The 17,954-nt window shown below is 39.7% G+C and overlaps 1 protein-coding gene across 1 annotated transcript; it reads left to right on the forward strand.

Annotated features, from left to right (window-relative positions):
• Positions 1-16,324: 16,324 nt before the first annotated feature.
• LOC148973320 (uncharacterized) lies at positions 16,325-17,642 on the forward strand. The gene has a single exon (XM_089121004.1). It carries the CDS (start codon positions 16,621-16,623, stop codon positions 17,548-17,550), a length of 930 nt encoding a protein of 309 aa, XP_088977130.1. The 5' UTR covers positions 16,325-16,620; the 3' UTR covers positions 17,551-17,642.
• Positions 17,643-17,954: the final 312 nt, after the last annotated feature.

Below are 17,954 nucleotides of genomic sequence, written 5' to 3' on the forward strand. Positions count from 1 at the left end.
CAATCGATCAGGTGGGCTCAGAGATGCCTGCCAAAACGCCTGGGAAAGCTCTGCTGCCACAGCAACGGCTCCAACGGGATGCATGACAGCCAGAAAACCATACGACGCCCACACAGAATTCCTTAGCACTGTTCATCTGGGCAAAGAAAAAAAATGCAATATCGTTCACCATCACCATACAGCGGTTTCTGATATCTGTGAACTAAACTTGAGGACTTTTAGAACAAAACACATCCACCTTTGTTTTTCTTGAACATGTTTTTTATATTTGTGTTGCCATATTATTTCTTGACTTGACACTGAATTGTATTTCAGTGTGTGTGTGTTTGTGTTTGAAGCAGTGTGCTGCTAGTATACCAATATACAAATTGCTGTGCAGTAAATGTAATATTAAACCAGTGTGAAAACATAATCATGAAGATGAAGGACAATCACAGCAGTTTAAGATTTGGAGACCGGCAGCAATTATGACACTACATGTTAGATTACCATTAGTAAAGTATTGGATACAAACTTGTGCCTGGAGCATCTCTCTATAAATAGCTGAGAATGAGACAGAGGGCGTTCAATAATTCAATTATTCTACCACATTAAAAATGAGCGAGAGAGCGAGACAGAAGGCCGTGCCTACAAAAAATACACTGCTCTGTTCTCTAGTTTATTCCCAGACACACACAAAACCCACAAAATGTTGTGCTTGTTGCACCCAGTTGTTTGAGATCAAAACAAAGCAAACCCGGGTATAAAATGAAACAAGACAATGCCCTCTCTTTAAACAAAAGTGATGAAAATAAGAGTGAAGCCAACGCTATCTCATGGCCAATTCGTACGAGTATGAGATGGCTAATTTGTACAAATTCATACGAATTGGGCAACTCTGAAAATATGTGCTATTTAGCAAAAATCTTACGAGTTCGAATGAATTCGAATGAATTAGCCATCTCGTAAAATACGTATGAATTGCCGTGAGATTTGGTTGAATAAGCAGTTGGAAATCTCAACATGGTTTTGTTTGTCATTTGCATTGTAAGTAAATGGTGTTGAAGTGTGAAAATGTGGCTTGCCTTTTGAGTGTATAAAGCTTACAGTTTAACATATTAAACTCTTAAACTAAAGCAACCAGAACTCTTTTTTTTCCTGTGTGTGTGTGTGTGTGTTTTAACACAGTGATGTGGGAGTACAGCTGGGCCTTAGTGTTTGCTGATCCAACAGTAACGCTCAAATAAGAGCCAGACATTTCCCTCTTCCTCCTCCCACTTTTCTGTAATTTACTTACTCTTTCACCTCTTTAAGTAAGATGTTTATTGCTGTAATAAACAGTATATCCAATAATCACCCTAAAAGGTAAATTATTTTACTCGTGAATGTGGAATGTAAAGTGACACTAGATGTAGATTTGCTACCATGGAACTAATGACAGAAGAATGAATTAAGCTTAGCTTGCCAGTCTGTGAGCGCATGCCGTGAACATGAGAATATCCTGGTGGATTTCAAAAGACCGTCTTTGACTGTCATATGTGATTTAACATCAAAACTTCTTGCCAGAAGTTCATAATGATATCCAGCAGACTGACCAAGCTCGGCAAAAATACTCCCCCAAGTCCTGTAAAATCACCACACACTCTCCCACTACAGCCATTAAAGTCAAACATCACCTATAACATTCAGTGAACCAAAACACACTCACACACACACAGGCAGAAGTAGAAGCAGGGTCTCAATGTAAGCATGCATGTGTGTCCTGTGGTTGAATTAGTGAATAATGCAACAAGCTCTTTAAAGTTTTATACAGGGGAAAAAAAGAGGACTCAGAAACCAGATCTGGATTCCTCAATCACTCTCTTTTGCACTAAAACATGCATGGCCACTGACACACAATACAAAATAACATGAATAATTGAAAGAGGGGCAAAAAAAATTAAACCCTTGATTTTCTCATAAAAACTGTGAAGATAAACAGAAATAAACAACACTTGAGATGCATTCAAAGATTAAACCGGGTTTTCAGGCCACGTACGTAAACTTTCCTTATCCCAAACAGCATTAGCATCATCACTAAACTTGGCTAAATATAAATGCCAAAAATGGGCAAAGCAGTTCAGATGATTAAGACACATTAAGTGTAAATAGCCTCTTAAATCAGAGAGATCAGTTCTGTAACAGCAGTCTGATGGGGAACATTTTTTCAGGCCAACTAAAACAAAAAGAGCAAAGTTGGCACTTTAACACCGTTCTCGCTTCAACCACTTTGGAAACTATTCTATGACTTCCTTTTTGAGTCTTACTCATTTTTCTCGACACAGCCAAAAATAAATCTCAGTAGGGACTACATTACCCATAAGCCCAAGTGTTGTATTACATCAATCTGCTCTCCATCAGTACCAGATGCTCTCTGTCCTTGTTTGACAAATGGCCACTGCTCCAGCTCAGGAATGTCTAGCTCTCCTTTTTTTGGTTCACATTCCTAAACAAACTCAAACAGTTTTTTTCTTTTTTTCTCTATACAGCTCCCTTTCTCTCCAATCCTCTCATCTCTCTCTCACACAAACATATTTGCAGACTGTAAATGCTCACATGCTCAAAATCTCTCAATAGTAACCACAAGCATTTGAATACAACAGACCTATTCAGGGCCTATAATGAGGAAGACATAAAACAATAAACATTAAAATTTAGTGATGATGGAGCAGAGCGGTAGTGGAAAAAAAATAGTGACTAATGAAGCAGTGGAGAAAATAATAAATAGGCCTACATTTCTCAAATGATAACATAGACTTTTGCCAAGTGCGATAAATAGACATTTAATTCACTGAATTATACAAAATTGTAAGAATATGACTAGTACTAATGAAGTAACTGCAGGCCTATAAGGTATATTAAATAGCAGTCCTAGTTTTTGTTTATACAATAAAGTTGGCATGAGCTGCCACATTCGTTTAAAATTATAAATATTGTGAATAAGAAAAATAAAAATGTTCATGAGTCGCGCTTCTTCCCTTTTCCCTTTTCTTTCTCTCTTACTCCCTCTCCTGTTTTTTTCACTCTTTACATCTTTTCTCTCTCCTCGCTCAGCCCTCGCTCTCGTTAACGCTCACCTGTTCTCTCTTCCTTCTGATTTCTCGCCCTATTTCTTCTCCCTCTTTTCCTTTGTTCCCTGCCGGAGTATTTTCTGAAATATGTTACGTGCCTGATGTTTCTCTGTTGTTCTCCAGTCCTGTCGTGTCCACTGTGGTATGTGCCGTCTCCTGATTAGTTATCTGATCTTCATCTGCTTGCCCTGTCTCTGGCTGTCGGGTCCGACTAAAGTCATCTGCTACCCGGACGCTTCTCTGCATCCTCCAGGGGATTTCCTGAGCCTAGTGTGCAGATGCTCTTCAGTTGTCTTTATCTACAAACTTTCTGTTTGAACTGTTTTTGCCTGTCGACTTCTGTTTTCTGATTATTGCCAAGTGGCTCCCCTGAGTCCTTAAAGAGACATTTGATCTGCCTTTGCATTTGGGTTCTCTCTCACTCTCTTCATGATAGAGTACTCCGGCCACTTCATGGACCCAGTAAAGGAGAGTCATTTCCAGTCAGCCCTCGCGCTTCAGGGAACCATGTTGGGCCGTCAAGAGGATGAGCTCGCTGCTTCCCGTCATGCTGTGGAGTCTCTCGCCACTCAGGTGGCCGAACTAACTCAATAGATATTACATCTCTGCGCTAAAACGGCCCTTGCCAAGTACCATGCCTCACCGGAGCCTAGAGTCAACAACCCACCCTGTTGTGCTGTAAGCCGGCCGAGTACCGTTCATTCCTTACTCAGTGTGAGGTGTCTTTTCCTTGCAGTCAACCACCTATGCCCAGGACCGCTCCTGAATCGCCTTTGTCATATCCCTTCTCTCCGGGCGCGCTCGGGAATGGGGGACCGCTGTCTGGCGCGCTGGGTCAGAATGTCTCGACTGTTATGAAGATTTCAAGGAGGAGATGTTACGAGTATTCGACCGCCCTGTCCACAGTGCTGAGGCCTTTCGACTACTCTCCTGGGGTGAAGTAAACATCTAGATGCTTTGCCACAAGCTGCCACTGTAGGAACTACTACCCTGCTGAAAAATCCAGCTAAAACCAGCCAAGGCTGGTTGGCTGGTTTTGGCTGGTCTCCCAGCCTGGTTAGTTGGTTTATCAGGCTGGTTTTAGAGGGGTTTTGAACACTTTTTTAGCTGGTCAGGCTGGTCTTAGCTGGTCAAGTTGGTAGCCAGGCTGGGAGACCAGCTTAACCAGCTAAGTCAGGCTGGGAGACCAGCTTGACCAGCTAAGCCAGGCTGGGTGACCAACTAAAACCAGCTACTTCCAGCTTAAACCAGCTAAGACCAGCCAACCAGCCTAGGCTGGTTTTAGCTGGATTTTTCAGCAGGGTAACCATGATGCAGACCTTCTTCTGAGATGGTATTCCCTGGATTCCTCTTCCACATCATCAGCAGGGATCTCAGGGTCTCCGGTGTTTCGCCCCTTAACCTGAACACCTCACCTGAGTGGGGCCATGAAGACTGACTAGCCTTCACCTGCAGAAGGGTTCCAACTGTGGGCTCTCTTCAGCCATAGCCATCTTGAGCTAGACTCGGCTGCTGCGGGTATGTCTCTGGTTGCTTTCTTCAGCTGTTTATACTCCAGGCCCATCCTCTGGAGGAAGTAACTCCTTTCTCTTGGTCAAGTTCTGCTCAAATTGCCTTTGATTGGCTCAAGTCCATGTTTACTACCGCTTCTATTCCTGTTGCCCGACACCTCCAGACAGTTTATCGTCGAGGTCGATGCTTCCGAGGTGGGCGTGGGAGCCATTCTCTCCCAGCGTTCAGCGTCCGATGAAAGGGTCCATCCATGCGCTTTTTTCCCATCGCTTGTCTCCCATCGAGCGCAATTATGACAGCGGTAATCGCAAACTTTTAGCCATCCGTTTGGCTCTCGGCGAGTGGCGGCATTGGTTGGAGGATTCTTCTGTCCCGTTTATTGTTTGGACCGATCATCGTAATTTGGAACACATTCGCTCTGCCAAGAGGCTCATCGCACGTCTAGCGCTTGGCCAGATTTCATTTTATTTTTTCCTATCGTCCCGGTTCCAAGTACCTCAAACCAGATTCCCCTTTCGCGACAGTTCTCCTCTCCAGAAGCAGTTCCCACACCGGAGGTTATTCTTCCTCCTGCCATAGTTGTTGGTTCAGCTGTCTGGGGAATAGAACGAGTCGTTAGACGTGCTCTTTCCCACGCTGTCACTCCTCGCCGTACCAATAAGATCGTGGGTCGCATCCTACGCAGTCTCGCATTTCGTAATCCTGCTTCTTGGTCGGAACAGCTTCCCTGAGCTGAGAATGTCCATAACTCCACTCCCTCCTCCGCTACCGGTTTATCTCTGTTCCAGTGTTGACTTGGTTACCAGCCTCCGCACTTCGCCTCTCAGGAGACTGATACTAACATTCCCTCTGTCAAGGTTTTTATTCAACGCGCTAAACATACCTGGAGAAGGGTTATAGGTCCGCCCTGTGTAAGACTCGTGCTCGGATTCACAGGGCTGCCAATCGTTTGCATGTCAAGGGGCCCCGGTATGTATCCAGCCAAAAGTTCTTTGTCCACTCGCAATCTCCTGCTCCAATTTCCGTTGCATAAGTTAGCTCCATTTCGCAACCTTAAGGTGCTCAGTCCTGTTGCTGTCAGATTGAGGTTGTCCTCTGATCTCCGTTGTATTCATCCAGTTTTTCATATTTCATGCATTAAACCCGTTGTTCGATCTCCGTCCTGTCCTGTCACAGATCCTGTCCGCTCACACCTGTTCTCTTCATGGATTCTTCCACTTATAGAGTCCTTAAGTTACTGGATGTGCGACCCTGTGGCCTTGGTCACCAGTTCCTGGTCAATTGGGAGGGATTCGCGGCCCGGAACATCCTGGGCCGCTCGCTGATTGATGACTTCTACCGTTCTCGCCAGTCCTCCTCCTCGGGAGCGCCAGGAGGAGCTTTCTCTCTTACTCCCTCTTCTGTTTTTTCCCTATTTACATCTTTTCCCCTTTTCTCTCTCCTCGCTCAGCTGTTCTTCATCTCATCTCGTTAACACTCACACCTGTTCTCTCTTCCTTCCTATTTCTTCTCCCTATTTTCCTTTGTTCCCTGCAGGAGTATTTTTTGAAGTATGTTACATACCTGACGTTTCTCTGTCATTCTCCAGTCCTGTCGTGTCCACTGTGGGATGTGCCGTCTCCTGATTAGTTATCTGATCTTCATCTCCTTGCCCCGTCTCTGGCTGTCGGGTCCAAAAGAACTCTATAGCTGTTCATCTGCTAACCGGATGCTTCGCTGCATCCTCCAGGGGATTTCCTGAGCCTAGTGTGCAGACTCTCTTCAGTTGTCCTTATCTTCAAGCCTTCTGTTTGAACTGTTTTTGCCTGTCAGCTTCTGTTTTCTGATTATTGCCAAGCGGCTCCCCTGAGTTATTAAAGAGACATTTGATCTGCCTTTGCGTTTGGGTTCTCTCTCACTCTCTTCGAGACAAAAAAATGTTATGATTATGATTATTCTTTTATGATTAATCCTTTCAAACATATTATTCTTGTATTAATCCATTTATGAATCAACTTTTTGTCTATTGTCTATCTTTTGATTCCATAAACTCGTATTCATATATCCTATTCAAACCAGACCTTTGGTTCACCTCTGGTTTGAAAAATTTGCCTACATGTCTAAATTCTGCTGTCACTTCTCTAAAAAGTGAGACATGTCCCCTGCAAAGTCCGGTAACCGGTTTAATATTGAGTTCAGCATAAAGACCAGCCGTAGGGAACATATGCGTTTGTCTCTTTCAATGGTGTTAAAAACCACAATGTTTAGCTACGCTTGAGTGTAATACCAAGAGGCCAGAGCTATTTTTTTTTTACATGATTAACATAATGCTTCCTGATCTTATCTGAACTTGGGTATAAATATTGGCGATGATGCACATCACCATTATGTCTAGTATCAAGTTAAAATGAAGTGGCATTTTGGTGTAACTGAAACAACAGTTAAATACCGAATACTAGGAACTGTTCATGAAACATGGAAACTGCACCTTATGAATACAATGAAGCAATGCCAATCATACCTACAAGCAAATCCTTCCCAAAAAACATACAACATGTTACGTGATTTGTTAGTACTTTAACTGTATTTCGTGACTTGCGAATTGACAACGTAAACGTTGCGTGTTCGTAGCTTGTTTTCCGCTTTATATATATGGTGCGTACACATCCTATGGTAATTATGGTAAAAACCAAAAGCCGACGTAGAAAATGCACATGAACACATCCTCATGTGATATTTTCGACTGGGAAGCTCATAGAATATTTTGATGCACGACTTGCCAGATGAGATAACCTTTGACCTTTTCAAAATGGCGGAGAGCAACGCGAGGGTCGTGAATGGTAAAAATATGTACTATTCATGATGTTGAAAATAAACAGAATATTATTTACTTTTTGAGTTTTGATAAATCATTTTCTTGCTGTAGCAGATTAGTTAAAACTACTTAAATAGTTTTAGCTAAATAGTAAAGATCACCAATAGTAAAGATATACAGTAGGCCTATTACAACACACACCACATTTGCACGAGCAATTGAAGAGTGTGCACTACGAGCACAGGATCACAGCTGACAGGACAGGAAAGTTCGTTTTCTGAGGTGAGACTTTTTAGAAGCTACGAAACATTAGAATAATGACATTGACATATAGCCTGACAACATCTCATCTGCCTACAGATACTAGGCATTTCTCAATGTCAAGGAAGGATCCTCGGAAGCCGGAATTTCGAGGATGCTACGTCATCGACGTCCGTCGAAGGACTGTTCCAATGTCAAGGATCCTCAGAATTTCAACCAAGGACTGAGTCCTTCGTTCGGAAAATATCCCATACACAGGAAAGGATGCATATGTGTAGCCTTCGCGCTCTTAAATCACCCACAATCCTATGCGCAGCTTTGCTATCTTGTTCAAAAAATAAAAAAATGTCGACCGTTAGCGGAGTCGGAGTGATAACGGCAATATGCTTTCAAATGTAAGCAAGTATAATTTCAGTTTAGCCATTTATTTAATGTTTGTTAAACTATTTCACATATCGGCTCAAATTTGCTGAGGGGATTTAAAGCTGTTCCCTTTTACTGGTGATTAACTTTTTAATTTTTACTTCATATATGAAGTAAGCCTTTTTTTTGGTCACATATTTTACAATTGCATGTGTTTTAACAGCTAACGTTATCATGTTGCTATGGAGGTAGTTCTGTTAACTCCGTTTTTGAATGAATAAACTCCTTTTTAAATCAATATTTTGTGTAAAATTATTGATTTATTTGGTAGATAGCCGTGTTATAAGTGGGAAAATAGCGAGGCGGTTGTTACAGCGAATACAACCGGCTGATCAAGACCCCTCTGCTTTAGAGTTTGCGGGGTTGTATTCACTATAACAACCGCCTGGTTATACATTATCCCTTTATTTATTTATTTCTATGAGGACTGACAAGACAAAATAAGGACTGTCAAGTGTATTTAAACAGTGCAGTACACCAGCACAATGATTTTTGCAGCGCCGAAGCGGACCTTTCACTGATGTAATGACGCAATGACGTGCACTTGCTAGCCTGTTCCATTTACATGTTCTCCGAATGCTAAAGAGGACCCTTGCCTAGCCTCTGAAGGAAATGACTTGGAAGGACCCGTCCTGCCAAGGAAGTATCCTTGACATTGAGAAACACCTACTGAATCGGGACAACACGTTTTTTCTCAGGTACTTAAACTGTGTCTGACAGCATTCACGCATGTCTTTCACAATAAAAGTCTCACATCAGAAAAAAAAAAAAACATAAGAAACATCAGAACTGTCTTGGGACCCACCAGTTGAGAAACCCTGCCCTAGACTCTATGGCATGTGCTCAGACTTACTAAGATATCAAAATCAAAGGTCAAAGATCTCAATTCAAGCTCAAAAAATTCTTCCAGAGAAAATATTTCAGCCATACTAAAGCCACATTAATTTCATAAATATAAACATTTGATATAAAATATAAAAAGCTTAAGCCTAAGGAATCTTAGAAGAATAGAAAAACTCAAAGTTGATATGTAATTGAAACATATTTAATGTTACACCAGATATGAAAGAGTAACCTCTGAGGAATATACTGTTTTTCTTGTGTGAAGCAATGGAGCTAATAATTGTGGGGTCAAAACCACGAGTTAGTGACGCAACTGTTCTCTCTGTAACTGCTAACAGAAAGAGACAGTGTTATGTGTTCTGTCTACGTATGCTAGAAGACAGAATGACTAGTCAGACCTAGTCAAGCAGAAAACAGTTGAACTCTCCTTAAAAAAACTATTTTGCTCTCTCACACACACACACACAAAATGGGCATCTGAAAGGAAATGGGCATCAGACTCACTTTATTTGCAATGAAGTAAGAGACAGACACAGTGTGTGCGTGTGTGTGTGTGTGTGTGTGTTTATGTATTTGTGGTCTTTCTTGGTGATTCACTCCTTTTATTGAATGCTCAAACAATGCCAGCACTGTCTGGACCTCAGCAAACACACACACACACACACACACACACACAGTCCCAATGATTTCTGAGGAGTGAATTGCTTGAAGGAAATGTCCTTCTTGATTTCTGTATATGCAGAACATTTGGTGCTGATCTGCATACGTAGAATTAGTCATTTTAGACCAATAAACCTCCTGACCCCAACAGAGGAATAAATACCCAACCCCGGCTTTTTTATCTCACCTTCTCTATCTCTCTCTTAGTCTCTTTCCATCATGTGAGTCAAGTCATCATTAGAAAAAGTGTCAGCGGTCACTGAGGCGACGTTCCCGTTTCGACCCTCTTGGGAATCTCATAACGTCTGGATACCTATTTAAAGAACCTACTTTAGAGATCAGGCTTGTGCAGTGGCAGACCAAGCTCATTCAACTAAAACAATGCCAGATGAGACACTAAATCATAAGCATGCGAGACAAAACCTGTAAGCGAATGTTAACTAGTATTTAAAGGGGTGGTTTACTGCTTTTTTTCTTTGCGTGATTGTGTTTATGGGGTGCAATATAGCACGTATTCGTGGTTTTTCTTTTTTTTTTAAGTCTTATTTTTCATATATTTCACCTTTATTGTAAGCCGCGTTCTCGGTCATTTGAATGAGCGGTTGACTTCCTGATTCTATGAAACTACTCCCTCAGAAACAGGCAATGGGCTCAGATTGGTTCGTTTGGGCTGGTGTGTTGTGATTGGCTAAACTGCACGTTGTCCGGATACTTAATGCCCATTACCTTTACGGGCGAAAGTTGCATGTGTGTTCCTGTCAAATGTACATAATGGTGTCGATACTGCCATATCAGTAAGAGCCAGAATCAGACCCAGAAAGCGGCGATGAAGAGAGTCAAGCAGAACCTCATCACACACGGCTCTTACAAAGATGACCGTTTCTGAATGGTCATTTGCCTATATATTTTTTTTTAACTTTATACACGTTTGTTTTACACAATGGCATTGAACTAACTGGCTACTATAATATACACAAACAGCGTTGGCATTGGTTTACGTTCTTGATCAAATCGACAAATAACGTCATAAAGTATATATATATGAAAAATACATTTATAAAATTAGTACATATACAAAATCAGGTCCAAAATGTTTGTTCGCGTTTGTCGTAGACACAAATAGCATAACTAAGTGGCTATAAAGCCAGTGCTGGCATTTGATGAAACTAAAACATTAGGTCTGAAATTACATGCAAATACATTTAAAATGATGATGAAGTCTTAGCATACTTACAGGTTGTGGCCCAACAACTGCTGCCTCTGCTTTTAAAGTCGGAACTGCTTCATGTTTTAGTAACAGTTTCTTGTTGAATCCGGTGTTGAATTCGTGGAGATTCTGGAAGCTGTCTTCCGTAAAATGTGCAGCACAGAGAGCTAGATTACGATCGTCATTTTCAGGAACATAATCAAACATATAAATAGTATCCATTGTTGACGAACTATACAGCGTACGTGGGAAACTCAAACACAGAAGACCTGTGTGAAGCTGACTCGACGAGCCACAGAAATATGGCCATGCCCTTTTTTGCATCCCTTTTTTGGGTTGATGCAAATCTATGGGTTAGTGACGTACCATAACCCAGCTGTAGTCCCAATCGAGTCGTTTTTGTAGGCATTAAACTTCATGATTTTTAAAAGACGATATCACTGCTTACAGTGACCTTTCAGTGCTGCAACTTATGCAGATACTGTTCATGCACCAACAGCAACATTACACACTATTTAAAATAAAAAAATTGAAATCGCAGTCACCCCCCCCCCCTTTAAAGATTTCACTAACCTGTCTGAATGTTTGTAGTGTGCAGTCACATCTTAATCTGTCTTGTGAACAGGAAACTGGCACACTTGACATGTATTACTGTTTCTAAGAAAATTAACACACTGAAGAAAAAAAAATCTGACCTCTTTTTTTGTACATGATTGCTGCAACAAGACATTTTCAGACAAGATGAAGTGACTCCTCTGTTCAATGTGGATAGGAAAGCGAACACCAAAACTTATAGAGGGAAAATACTGAAAAAAGTACACTATCTCACGACCAATTCGTACGAATTCGTACGAGTGATTAAAAAGTGGCTAATTTGTACTAATTCGTACGACCTCACTCGTACGAATTCATACAATTTGTCTAAACCCACGTGATGGTTAGGTTTAGGGGCGGGTAAGGGGTAGGTCATTCGTACAAATTCATACGAATTGGCCAATTCGTAAAATATGTACGATTTAGCAAAATCGTACTAATTTGTATGAGTGAGGTCGTATGAATTGTTACGAATTAGCCACCTCGTAAAATTCGCACGAATTCCCGTGAGATCGGGTTAGAAAAAAACAGCATTTAGTGAGATATTACAGAAAATAATTTATTTGAGGATTGCTAAGCTGCCTGTCCACTTTCTCAATCACATATGATTGTCACATTTTGCCCGCTAGTTGCTGTCGCACTGAACTTTCAAACTTGTCATGAAGCAACCGTTACCTTCTGCTTATTCAATCTGTTAAAATGAATAAATAATGGACGAATGAACATATCCACACAAAATATATGGCTGGCAATACATCTGGAAGCAAAAAAACATAGTAGATGTTTAGGGCTAATCAATGTAACACATTTTTTAACAATTACAAAAAATATATATTATTTTGAATATAATTATTACCAACTAATTCACATAAATAATGTTAATGTAATACAAAATTATTGGTAATTCCCTCTTTGTGCACATAGTTTTGATTAGAATATCACATCTGGTCTGTTGCAAAACTATTTCACTGCAACCGTGGCTCAAATTGGGTTAAAAAAAATTCGATTTGTTTCACTACACAGCAAATTAATGATATGTGGTCTGTCATTTATTAGAAATTGTAAAAATGTGGCTTTAGTGCTGCTTATACAGGGGGTTTATTGTTTGTGAGTAACTTGTGGCAAGGTCTGCTATTGTTATAGCTGAGGCGGACAATAAAACATACACAAAATTACCAGATTTACATTGAAGACAAGAAGATACCTGAGACATAGAGATCAGGTCGGTTCGACTAACTTACAAGTTAGTCATCCAGTCAATTATTTCATACTTCTTTGCTTACTGGTTACTTTAGACATTCTGCCTAAGTAACTTTGGCACCTAATGTCAATTTAACTCTCTTGAATTTCTATGTCAACAAACTCTCATTAGAGAATTAGTATATTTGGGTAGGACATCATGACTTTTGCGTAAACATATACGCCACTTTCGAGTCAGGTGGCGTGTTATCTCCACGCATTTTGTGCTATCCGCGTGTATCCGCGTGTATGCGTATATGTCTACGCCATTAACGTCCGTGTCATTCCGCGTGTCTGAACACACAGTCAAATCTCCAGTCATAAATGCCATTAACCCCAGTGACGGCTAAGTTTAGGGATGGGGTTGAGGTAAGTCATATCTTTTTTTTTCCTAGGATGTTAAGGGAACACTCATAAATGCCATTAACCCCAGTGACGGTTAGGTTTAGGGACGGGGTTGAGGTAAGTCATATATTTATATAACGTTAAGTCAACGGCGTTCATAAACACGCTGAAAGGCGATTATGCGTCTTGATAGCACGCCAAAAATGGAAATACGAATTGGCGTGTCATACACACGCTACTTCATGAGATCAGGGTAGGGTTGGTTCAGGTTAGTAGGATAAATTGACATGTAGTTGCAGAGTTACTAATAGTTTGTAGAACGCCTAGTGGACCATCGAAATAAAGTGTTACCGTTTACTGCCTGTGTTGGTTAGACCACTCTGAAGACTTCTGAATATTAGAGGCTCTTTTGACCTCAATGAGCAACCAGCTAGAACACCCTATCAATCACCTTAGCAACCTCATAGCAAAGGACTAAAAATAGCAACCCCATAGCAACACCCTAGCATTGAGTTTTACAAGCAGTGATCACATTTTTTCTCAGACAATCTCCACTGGTTGATGTCTCTGGTCTCTCTTTCCATTCTCTCTTTGGCTCACGGACATTTTTCAGCTATTTATTTTTCCACTCCTTGTTTTTCTCACATTCTCTTATTCTCTTTCCCTTCGTCTCAGTCTTTCTCGCTCTCGGACGGACAGTGTTCCTTCTGTGCTGTGACCTGGTTTCACAGTAACAGTAGAATGAAGCTAAAACAAAACCTGCCTCTGTGTGTGTGTGTGTGTGTGTGTTTGGACAAGTCAACTACATTTGCATTTTCACTGGCTTTAGGAATTTGTAATTGTTTTAGTCAAGCATTGTGCACACTATATCTCAGGAAGCAGGCAAATGCTACTCAAACATTGTTTTATTAACATCACCATGTTAGTCCAATACTCGTCTGCAATGTTATCACAGCACTGAAATGTATTTTCATGCTATTGCACGTACAGTATAGTGCAAACAAAACAAATATTGTTTTTACATTGGACCCTGTGGGAAATGAAGAGCAAATGGAGACTGGAGAAAAGACATCTCAAAGTGTGCCCAGATTCACCGAAATATTAAAGTTTTAAATCAAAAGAGATTCCAATAAAATATATCTTTCATTATCAATAACACACAAAACTTCTCATCAAATCTTCTGAGCTGGTATCCACATGTATTTCCATATTCATTATGCGTGTCAACAATTGTATAATTTGTAGCTTTATTTCTCCTGAGGAATTTTTGGAGAAACATAAAGTTAAAACAAATAAATCTCCGTTTGAACTTTGAAAGAGCCACTGAGCAATAATTTGTCCTTTGGATTTATTTAGCATTCACACACATGGAGAGGCCAGTGTTTATTGAGGAATGTGGTGAGGAAATGGGTTTGATAAGCCTCATATCTAACTTGTACAGTGGACTATGTTTCACAACACTTATCAGACTGTTAACGCTACTGAATTATCCAAAGGAGATTAAATACGGGAAAGGTGTGGGGAGCTGTGGGGAGTTTCTGTTTCTTCTCCTGCCAGACAGCACACAACAATATGTTAAACTATCCCCAAATTCATTTGGTGCAGCCAGAAGTGAAACCATAAACATTTAAACACATGCAGAGGGCCTATTCATCAGACCAGTGTTAACATGAATCATTGATTTTAAGTTATTTAAATCTTCCAATAGCTTTAGATTTTAACATCTAAGTCCATTTACTCATGTCAAATCATTTTATCAAAATTTTGTGTATATCTGCCTGTATGTGCAGACTGTAATTGAATACCAGTAATTTGCAGTTGTCAGACAGCGGGCAAAAAAACATCTCATTTTCTCATCCTTTGATCTTTCTTCATTCTGAAAGTCTTTTCATAGCTATGTGTGTGTATTCACACATTTGTCTCTGCTAAAATGGTGCAAGATGTGCTTTGGAGTGTCTGTGAAACATTTGCTGTGTGAGGGCAATAAGTGACAGTGAAGAGAGTATTTTATTACTGTAACCACTGTTCTTGCAGTACAGATTGAATATTGGTTAGATTTGGTTTGTGGCTACAGTGCACCCTCTGCTGGTATGCAATGTAAACAAAACAAATATTAACACTATTTTGCTTGAATTCAATGTGTAACGTATTGCCTTGCACAACGACCAAATCAAATATTTAATACTGAATAATGACTGATCTGTCTGCCATCTAGTTCTTATTATTATGATCATCATCACCTCAAAATCAATTGATCAAATCAATTGATCAAATTACGTTTAAAACTATGTTTTATCTTTTTATTCTCAATGACCACAATTATTCCCAATGATCCTTTTCATTAGTCTATAATTACTGTAATACAATAATAAATGTCTAGAAACCAAGATTTTTTTTAAAAAGATTACAGCCAGTAAAAATTAAATACCAAATCCTGAATAATGTTTTACCTTTGTTATTGTCACTGAGTGCGTTTATATGCACATTCCTTGTCTTTGATTATATTCCCGCAATACTGGAGGCTGCAGTTTTAGGACCGTAGTTTTTTGTGACCGCCCCTTAGTGGAAGAAAATTATACTTTATTTTATTTGAAATATATTCCCCTTTTCAATAGTTCATTGCAAATATACTAACAAAAAATTGACTTCTTTAAATATAATAAAAGTATAAAAAAAATATTTAAATATATTAAAAGCATATTAGCATCATGCTTTTATCTATTTTCACAATATAAATTTTAAAACACTTTAAAATAACTGTATTTTAGTTTATTATTATTATTATTATATTAAGTGAAAATTCAGTTAATTTTTTAAGTGTATTTATTTGCACTTTATTCAAACTATATTTTAGGTATATTTTAACTGTCCTGAAAATTGTAACAATGTATTGGTTGTACACTTTCAAAATACATTATAGTATACAATAGTATTTAGTTCCTTAAGAACCAATGAGGTTCATTATCAATGTTACTCAGAATGTTTGAGCTTCCTCAATAACCAATGAGGTTCATTCTCATGCGTTACACAGCACTTTTTAGCTTCTGTGAAAACCAATGAGGTTCATTCTCGTGTTACGTGGCACGTTTGAGCATCCTCAAGAACCAGTGAGGTTCATTCTCATTAGGGGTGGGGGAAAAAAATCGATTCTCAGATTCATCACGATGCGAACGCGGACAATTCTGAATCGATTCACAAATGTCAAAAATCGATATATATATATATATATATATATATATATATATATATATTTAGAGATATATATTTGTATATATTTATAATAACATAATATTGACGGAACGCAAAAGACTGAATCTGAATCTGAAGCACATAATACAGTGGCCGGACCGTCTGGGGCGTGCACAAAACAGAGTTTCGATGGCTAAATGTGGGAAATCCAAACACCCTCCGCGTTAAAAGCTGACGGGTGGAAATATTTTGGCTTCTATGAAGTTGAAGGGGGAAAGGAGCTGGACAAGAACCACACTATTTGTAACTATTTGAGGTTTATTCTCATGTTACGCAGCACGTTTGCGCTTCAGCAAGAACCAATGAGGTTCATTCTCGGGTTACGCTGCACTTTCGCACTTTCTCAAGAACCGATGAGGTTCATTCTCATGTTAGACAGCACGTTTAAGCTTCGGCAGTAACCAATGAGGTTCATTCTTGTGTTATTCTGCACGTTTTTACTTCCTCTAGAACCGATGAGGTTCATTCTCAAGTTACGTAGAGCGTTTGAGCTTCTTCAAGAACCAATGATGTTCATTCTCAAGTTACGCAGCACGTTTGTCCTTCCTCAAGAACCAAGGGGGTTCATTCTCAAGTTACGTAGAGCGTTTGTCCTTCTTCAAGAACCAATGAGGTTCATTCTCAAGTTACGCAGCACGTTTGAGCTTCTTCAAGAACCAGTGAGATTCATTCTCAAGTTACGCAGCACGTTTGTCCTTCCTCAAGAACCAAGGGGGTTCATTCTCATGCTATGCACCATGTTTGTGCTTCCTCAAGACCCAATAAGGATCATTTTCATGTTAGACAGCACGTTTGAGCTTCGGCAGGAACCAATGAGGTTCATTCTTGTGTTATTCTGCACGTTTTTACTTCCTCTAGAACCGATGAGGTTCATTCTCGAATTACATAGAACATTTGAGCTTCTTCAAGAACCAATGAGGTTCTTTCTCAAGTTACGTAGAACGTTTGAGCTTCCTCAAGAACCAATGAGGTTCATTCTCATGTTACGTAGAACGTTTGAGTTTCCTCAAGAACCAATGATGTTCTTTCTCAAGTTACGTAGAACGTTTGAGTTTCCTCAAGAACCAATGATGTTCTTTCTCAAGTTCCGTAGAACGTTTGAGTTTCCTCAAGAACCAATGATGTTCTTTCTCAAGTTACATAGAACGTTTGAGTTTCCTCAAGAACCAATGAGGTTCATTCTCAAGTTACATAGAACGTTTGAGCTTCTTCAAGAACCATTGAGGTTCATTCTCAAGTTACGCAGCACGTTTGTCCTTCCTCAAGAACCAATGATGTTCATTTTCATGTTACGCAGCACGTTTGAGGGGGGATTTTACATTAATTTTACATAACATTAATATTCAGATGAAATTACAAAATTTTTAATTGTGTAGCCATTCATCAAGTGCTGAGATTAGATGTTGTACCATCTATGGTGAGGAGAAAAAAATAAAGGTGGGGGGCCATCTTACCTGATGAACAGTTGTAGAAATGTCAAATGTAACAGAGAACAAAATGTCTAACTTGTAATTCCTCCCTGAGCTCTAAACTATATCTACCAAATGTGACTCCTCTTTTCTGACTTAGCTTGAGATCAAATATCCCAAAATCCTTTAGACATCCATTTACATCTTCTGACTCAATGAGCAGTAACGTTCATAAATTATTGCTGTTGACGAAAAAAACTTCAAGTCATGTAACTCTTTAGTGCCTTGCATGCGCTGCACGTCTGAGCTCTGCCCACAGTTCTCAATGA

Source organism: Pimephales promelas, chromosome 16 (assembly GCF_988280905.1).
Source record: "Pimephales promelas chromosome 16, fPimPro1.hap1.1, whole genome shotgun sequence".
NCBI lineage: Eukaryota > Metazoa > Chordata > Actinopteri > Cypriniformes > Leuciscidae > Pimephales > Pimephales promelas.